At 40.9% G+C, this 8,646-nt stretch overlaps 1 protein-coding gene across 1 annotated transcript in view; it reads left to right on the forward strand.

Annotated features, from left to right (window-relative positions):
* LOC115298293 (cytochrome P450 3A12) overlaps positions 1-6,014 on the forward strand; it is a 51,472-nt gene extending 45,458 nt beyond the window's left edge. The window contains exons 11-13 of the mRNA XM_029946900.1: positions 1,045-1,271; positions 4,168-4,330; positions 5,604-6,014. Coding sequence (XP_029802760.1) covers positions 1,045-1,271; positions 4,168-4,330; positions 5,604-5,699 — 486 coding nt within the window. The 3' untranslated portion in view covers positions 5,700-6,014. The remainder of the gene's footprint in view (positions 1-1,044; positions 1,272-4,167; positions 4,331-5,603) is intronic.
* The last annotated feature ends 2,632 nt before the right edge of the window (positions 6,015-8,646 follow it).

An 8,646-nucleotide genomic window follows, 5' to 3' on the forward strand; every position in this document is an offset into this window, starting at 1 on the left:
TGGGTTATTTGTTTTGTGGGTGTGAAGTTTGGTAAGTTCCTTGTATATTTTAGATACTACCCTTTATCTGATATGTCATTTGCAACTATCTTTTCCCATTCTGTTGGTTGCCTATTAGTTTTCTTGATTATTTCCTTTGCAGTGCAGAAGCTTTTTATCTTGATGAATTCCCAAGAATTCAGCTTTCACTTCCCTTGCCTTTGGGGATGTGTCGAGTAGAAGATTGCTGCGGTGGAGGTGTAGGAGGTTTTTTCCTACTTTCTCCTTGAGGGTTTTGATGGTTTCCTGTCTCACATTCAAGATCTTCAGCCATGTTGAGTTTATTTTTGTGTATGGTGTAGAAAGTGGTCTAGTTTCATTCTTCTGCATGTTGCTGTCCAGTTCTCCCAGCACCACCTGTTAAAGAGGCAGTCTTTTTTCCATCGGATACTCTTTTCTGCTTTGTCAAAAATTAATTGGCCGTACATTTGTAGGTATGTGGTGCTGTATTAAAATGAAACAGTGAAATGAATATATTGTACCGAAGAGTAAGGGCTACAGGGGTGCCTGGGTAGTTCAGTTGGTTAAGCGTCTCACTCTTGATTTTGGCTCAGGTCATGATCTCACAGCTGTGTGATCAAGCCCCCAGTGGGCTTTGCACTGACAGCATAAAGCCTGCATGGGATTCTGTGTCTCCCTTTTTCTCTTCCCCTCCATACCCCTCTCTCAAAATAAATAAGTAAACATTTTTAAAAGAGTAAGGTCATAATATATTAGTGGTTTCTGTTCACATGAAGAAGAAAACCCACTACATGATAAGTGGGAATGATTTCAGTCCCTATTTAGGTGATTATTCCATTGGTTTCCCCTAGTTATTACTACTGTACACATATCGATGGGCCATTGAGCAGGCAAAAAGTCACAGTAGATACTAAAATGTTCATAAGTCCCATTTACCAAAACAAATAATTCATAAGTATTTCTAATCCTTCAGTAGTACTGCATACACTGAGTTGAACATTGATCCCAAATCTCAGCTTATCAAAATCTGTTTCTTTCCTCCAGGAACCTCCCACTTATGATGCCCTTGTACAGATGGAGTATCTTGACATGGTGTTGAATGAAGCTCTAAGATTGTATCCAACCAATGGTAGACTTGAGAGGGTCTGTAAGAAAGATGTAGAAATCAGTGGGGTGTTCATTCCTAAAGGGACATTGGTGATGGTGCCAACTTTTATTCTTCACCGAGACCTGGATCTCTGGCCAGAGCCTGAGGAGTTCCATCCTGAAAGGTAGAGAGAACCTTGGAAAAGGGAACTCACCCTTCTATTGGAGGATATTCCACTATTGCTTAGTATAGATGACAAACGTGTGATTGTACAATTATTTATTTATTACAATATGTCAAAATTTTATATACTGTAGATTAGAAAAAAGAATATTAAAGTTATCCTTGGTACCAAAGAATATTAAAGTTATCCTTGGTACCAATATGTCAAGATTATTAATAATGGTATGTAATGTCCTGTGAACATTTGTCTAGGCATATATAGATTACTAAAAATTAGGATGGCATTATATATTTTTTGAACAGCTTACCTAGCATAACAGTAAACTAATGACATGCTATATTTGTGTTTATTTGATTATACGAATATGCCATAATTTACTTACCACTATGTTATTGAAAGAAATAGACATTTTTTCCTCTAAGTTTTTTCTATCCTCTCTAGCTCTATGGATATACCCCTAACCTAATACCCCATGTTTGTAAACCTTGGCCACCATTTCCACTAAGCCTACTAGGAGTGCAGAGGCTGTGGAGTTGAGGGTCCTCATCTCAGGCAGGAGAAGTAGCCTCATGCAACAGGGGTGCACACAGGTCCTGTGCTTCTGTGGCTGCAGTCCTGTGCCAGCTCCCACCTCTCTTGGTATCTGGGGTTCATTCAAAGCAAAGTCATCTGGTCTCTAGCCATCTGAGACATCCTCCTTGGAGGATGGTTTCTCTCCAGGAGTCCAGAGCACAGTCTGGATTTGGGCACAGCATGAATTCTGCAAAGAGTGGAGGCTTTCCTGTTAATTGTATTGGTGAGCAAAATTTGGAGTGAACTTTGTAGGGATCCAGACTTTTAGTCCCTGACTCTAAGCTCCCTGATGGCAGGTCCCTTGTCGTGTTGCATGGTTTCCCTAGTGTTAGTATCATGTCTACACTTAGTACTCGCTAAAAGAAGTCACAATTGACCAACTCACCTGTTTTCTGGACCTGAAGACCTGGTGGTTCCCACAAGTTCAGCAGTCCCTGCTTCTGTAGCTTCTGAAACAGAAACCAGAGACTCTTGTACTTTTCTGTGATTCATTCAGTCATGAAAGAAAGTGCTTACCTATATGTGTCAGGGACAGTGCCAGGCACTGATGGAGAGTTTTTGACACATGCACAAGCACATCCTATAAATACAAGTCTATAAAATACTTTTAATGCATCTATATGTGGCCACAATCTGCTCAACAACCACTAACCCATATCAGCTACCCCATCCACACACCATTACAATTCCTTGACTGATTCCCATATTACTTTAAGGCAAATCATCTGTAATCATTCCGGAATATTCTCAATAACTGAAGGACTTTATTAAATTAACTACTGACAGGCAGAAAAGGACAGATACCATATGTTTTCACTCATTAGTGGCACAGGAGAAACCTAACAGAGGACCATGGGGGAGGGGAGAAGGAAGGAAGCAAACCATGAGAAACTCTTAAATACTGAAAACAAACTGAGTGCTGACTGGAGATTGGGAGAGGGGAAGGGGGGTGATGGGCATGGAGGAGGGCACTTGTGGAGATGAGCACTGGGTGTTATATGGAAACCAACTTGACAATAAACTATAAAAGAAAAAAATTAAGTACTTACAATGTCATTGTCACTTTTCCTATATATGCATTTTTTTCTTACATAAATATTGACAGATATATTTTGAAGAAAATGTAAGTCTAAAGTTCAGGAAATTATAGCCTCATGGAACAGACAGACAAGAATTCAGTGATTATACTGGTGATACACATCATGAGCATGATTACAGTGAAGCAGAATTGTGTGCCCATGTAAATCTTCTGACAGGCTCTTCTGTAGAAATTGTTGGAGATAGAAGAAGGAAGGGGAGGGGAGAGAAGGGAAAAGTCACAATGTAAATCATGGGAGGCATTACTCCTGCTTCCTTTTATTGAAAATTTGACCAAAGTTGAGGTGGAAACCTACCTTTCCTTCATCAGGCTCATTTCCTGCTCGCCTTTCAGACTGTGAACATCTCCCCCCCCCCGACCGTAATTCTAGTGTTTAAGATAACTCTTCCTTTTAACAACATTCATCTCAGCCGCTCTAGAAAACAGTGTGGAGGTTCTTCAAAAAAAACTATCAGTAGAACTCCCCTATGACCCAGCAATAGCACTGCTGGGGATTTACCCAAGGGATACAGAAGTGCTGAGGCATAGGGGCACATGTGCCCCAATGTACATAACGGCACTTTCAACAATAGCCAAATCATGGAAAGAGCCTAAATGTCCATCAACTGAAGAATGGATCAAGAAGATGTGGTTTATATATACAATGGAGTACTACATGGCAACAAGAAAGAATGAAATCTGGCCATTTGTAGCAAAGTGGATGGACCCCGAGGGTGTCATGCCAAGCAAAATAAGTCAGGCAGAGAAGGACAGATACCATACGTTTTCACTCATAGTTCTAACAGGAGAAACCTAACAGAGGACCATGGAAAGGGGAAGGGGGGGGAAGGAGGGACAGGGAGGGAGGCAAATCATGAGAGACTCTTGAATACTGAAAACAACTGAGGGCTGAAGGGGGAGGGGAAAAGAGGAAGGGGGGTGATGGTCATGGAGTAGGGCACTTGTGGAGAAGAGGGCTGTGTGTTATATGGAAACCAACAATAAACTATAAATTTAAAAAAAAATTCATCTCATCACCTCAACAAGAGTGGATGCTCCCACAGCATAAGGGGAATGCAGAGAATTTGCAGCTTACAGTTGTCACCACAGAATAAACATAGCAGGATTTCAGTGACTAGACCCCAAGAATGTCCTGTGTAGTCCTGGTCGAGAAACCCACACATGTGACTCTTGTGGTTTTTATGTTTCACTAACTAGTTTACAACTTTTTTTTTATGGAACTAGGTTCAGCAAGAAGAACAAGGACAGCATAAATCCTTATATATACCTGCCTTTTGGAACTGGACCCCGAAACTGCATTGGCATGAGGTTCGCGATCATGAACATGAAACTTGCTGTTGTCAGACTTCTGCAGAACTTCTCCTTCAAGCCTTGTAAAGAAACACAGGTCAGACACAGAACTTTCCGCATAAGGAATGTTTCTCTGCTTTTTCTAGACTAAGAGATATGGAATGGATATGTGTGCATCTGTATGTGTGTGTGTGCACATGTGTGTATATTAAAGAGAGAGAAAGAGATAGGGAGAATGGATTCATTTATCCTTAATAATTTGTTCTATTGGCCAGAGATCTATTTGGAGCCATCGGTGACCCTCTAAGTTTCCTTCAGCTTTGAGTGCTGCATCTGTAAATTATGAAAACCCAGTTATAAGTGTCATTAGAGTGAGTGCAGTTAGCGTGACATTATTATGCACAGACATTTGAACTTGAGCAATATTTTAAACTTCTTTCAAGTCCGCTGAAAGGAAAGGAACATATTATGCACAAGTCATGATGTGCAGTGATTATCACAACATAACTTTTGAATGATGCTATTCTCTACCACAACTGACAGATGATCTCATGACCATAGTTCTCAACCCCTGCTTGTACACTGGAATCAGTGGGTTCTTTAAAAATCCTGATGCTCAGGTCATCTCAGAAATTCTAATATAGTATCTAAGCAAGTTTGACAATAAATTATATTTAAAAAAAGAAATTATAATATAATTCATCCAGAGTGTGGCTTTAAATATGCACCCATTGATTCTCAAGTGCAAGCAAGGCTGAGAATCAAGGATGTGAAGCATGTCTGCCCGACATGAAGAACTTCCATGGTCCAGGCATTCCTGACTACTTAGCACCATCTTCTGTGAGCACTTCTCCAACTGTGCTTTCTTTCCATCCCAATCTGCCATCATGAATGGACTTTTCCACTGAGAGAGGTGACAGGATGTTTAACCATGAGGATGGCCATACAATAAAATGTGTAATATATACTCATGGTGACTTTTCAGGCTTCAACATATACAGACTTAACTCTGTATCACTTTTCAAATGGTTGCCACAATGGTTAATAATCTGTTTTCAATTCTAAGGACTCGTCCTTTTTACTTAATATTTCAATCAAAAAAGAACACAAACCAACATGAGTTTGTATCCAGTCTTGTACAGAGTAGGTGCTCAATAGATACTCTGTTGAATGAGTGATGGGTGAATGTTTCCACAGTGCAGTATTGATAGCTAATAGAGAAAGTTTAAAGATTCAGAGATATATGATGCTAAAAGTAGTATTTATATGTGTGTAATGCATTATTGTCTTTCGTGTATCTTGCCTGCTTTGCTTCTGTTATTTGGCAGGGCTTCATTCCTGGTTCTCATATGCTTGTTTAACTGTTGCAGATCCCTCTGAAATTAAGTGCTCAAGGGTTTATTCTACCAGAAAAACCCATTATTCTCAAGGTTGAGCCAAGAGATGGGAGTGTGACTGGAGCCTGACTTTCCCTAAGGACTTTCCCTTTGTTCTTCAAGAAGCTGTGTCCCAGAACACCAAAGACTTCAATTTACTTTGTGAGTATACCCTAGAAATGAAGGGGTATCATGTACCACCCGTGATGGATTACTAGGAATTCTGTAGCTTTCTCAGTGTCTATGTGGAGCATTATATATTGTGGAGAGTAAAGGAGGTGACTAATAAGTGCCAGACATGTAGACTCTGCCTATATTGTTCCCATAGACCACCCCCCAGTTAGTACCATCTACTCCCATGAGCATCAACTAAGAATAAAGATTTTCAACAGTTGTATCAACAAACTTTCATGAAACAAGAATTTCTGTGGTGACTGTAGTGGTGACATTTATATCACATCTTATTTTGAGTATTACACATTAACTATTACACTGAGTGTGTCAACCAACATCTCTTTACACAAGTAGTAACTGATGTCTCCCTGCACATTAAGGCAGAATTACTGATGAGTGAGGGGCAGTGGTTGAATGTGTGTGACCATCACAGTCATTGGGTGGGTGGGGCTCGTTCAGAATTCCAACATGTTAAGATAGGTGAAAGTGAATCCACTGTTAATTTGCCCACTACTGAGAAAGTATATTCATAATTTAATTCTACTAGTTTGGGGGCTCATGTTTTTAGTGACATTCAATTGAGGCAGTTAGTATTATATTATTAGTTTTGATATGATATTTTCATCTCATCTGCCCTGCTGGTTTGGTAGGTAAGGAATATGCCTTCTCTTTGGGTTTCATCCTCAGCTCCCCACTGTCCTGACATAGTGCACATAGAATCATAGATGGTTGATTAGTCAGTAGATTGGTAAGAGAAGCTAAAAGCATTTGTCCATTTAATTTTGGTATCACAGAATATATCATTTTCATCCTCTCCACTCCCTACCCCTTCTTTTTCTTCTCCTCTCTTCTCTTCCACTGCTTTTCTTCCTGGCATAACTCAGTTCTGGCAGCACAGCAAGGTGGGCAGCCCCACATTGGGGTTCAGTAGCAGAGAAGGGAGGCACAGTGACTCTAAAGTAGAGAAAGAGGTGGGGGGAGGGTGTCCACATGGAGGAGCATCCTGGCAAGGGTGTGGGAGCCCAAGCTGGGTACAAGGGTGTCCACACAAAGGAATGATCTGGTAAGAGCCAAGTAATATGAATAGGGCATCATAAGTATTAAGTGATGGTGTTGGAATTCATTACATAAAGGAAGATTGATCAGATACTAAATATAATAAGAATAATGTAGGCCAGGTTTCACACTGTCAAGAGGGGACTCACTGATTTGGATATGGAGACAGCCAATAAAGCCTATGTATTCAGAGATTGGGTCTGATTGTCAATGTAAAGTCATGCTTTTCTGTAGATAGATGATAGAAAGAGATAGAAATGTGTGTGTGTGTGTGTGTGTGTGTGTGTACATGCTCATGTGTACGTGCAAAGACACATATCTCCTACCTCTCTCCACAGACAGTTCTTAGAAACAGTGACACTCTAAGACCAATGAGCACATATTATGCCTAGATCTTGGCCTATATACATCATTTCCCACTGAAAGGACCTAGGGCTTTTCAGGGAAAAGACTGATTCCACGCTAGGGGAGCACAGGATGAGCCTGAAACATCTTGTCTTGCACAATAATGGTGACACATTCCTCCGGACACAGAGATAGCGAGGGGCTTCACCGACCCATCAGGCACAATTTGGGCATCTGGAAAACTAGTGATAGGAAGAGATTAAGGCCCATTGAATAAAACAGGAAGACCCACACGTGTAATAAATACAGGATTGATTACAATTGATGAGAACACTGACACAGTTTCAAGGTACTACCACTCAAGCACCCGTGAGTTGCCAGGAGAAGAGAGCACAGCTCACAGAGTAGAGAACTGGCAATTGAATAAACATCATCAGGAACAGGAGCAAGTGATGGTGAACCACCCAATAGGACTCCATCAAAAGAATCGAGTGTCACTTCTAGGATATTCTTGCTAAGGAGGCAAACCTGAAAGAAATCCTGGGGGGAAAAAAACCCCAAACTGAGGTATATCCACTCCTAATCTGCAACTGGTGTGTAATCTTCAACAAACTCAAGGTCATGAGAGTAAATTTAAAAAAGAAGAAAAAAACAGCCCAGATTGGAATCACTTACCCACCAACCCCACCTCAGAGTAAACCAAGACTAATGATGCTTTCAATCTATCCCAGGAAGATGATCTTTTAACAGTCTGGGTGAAATTTCCTGATAAGCATTAGTGAGTCATCTGCAGGAGGAAACCCTGCAGGTCTTTCCCCAGAGAAAGGGTCCTGACCTGAAACAACCATTCCTTTTCCTTCTAAGCACTTCCTGCCCCACCCACTTCCCTGTAAAACCCTGCATCTTGTACACCTCTTGGGAGCATCTGTCTGCCTGTCAGGTGGGATGCTGTTGATTCATGAATTGCTTAATAAAGCCAATGAGATCTTCAACTTGACTTGCTGAAGTTTTGTTTTTCAACAAAACTCAGAGACAGACTAAGGAATTGTTTCAGATTGAACGACAGAGATTAAAGAGGGGGTGACATGAAAAATCAGTGTGTAGATTGGTTTCTTGTCCTGTAAAGGGCATTTGTGAGGACAGTTGGAGGAATTGAAGGCTCTGCTGGATACATGGCAGTAGTGTATCAGTGCCCATGCCCTCTCTTTGATGGAGAATGTCTTCTTAGGAATTATAGGGGATTATGAAATACCAGGTCACATTGACTCTGAGATGGGCCAGGAACATAGTTCTTGGAACAGACTCCTCTGAAAGTTTGTGATTATTTTCAGGAGAACTGGGTAACAAAAGGAGTTTGGACCTACACAGCTCTTCCTCTCCCTTGCCTTAGTCTGTTTTGTATGATTTAATACAGGAGGCTACACCACAGTGATTGAGCAATAGGGAGCTCTGAAGCTGAGAT

The sequence above is a fragment of the Suricata suricatta genome, chromosome 8, assembly GCF_006229205.1.
Source record: "Suricata suricatta isolate VVHF042 chromosome 8, meerkat_22Aug2017_6uvM2_HiC, whole genome shotgun sequence".
NCBI lineage: Eukaryota > Metazoa > Chordata > Mammalia > Carnivora > Herpestidae > Suricata > Suricata suricatta.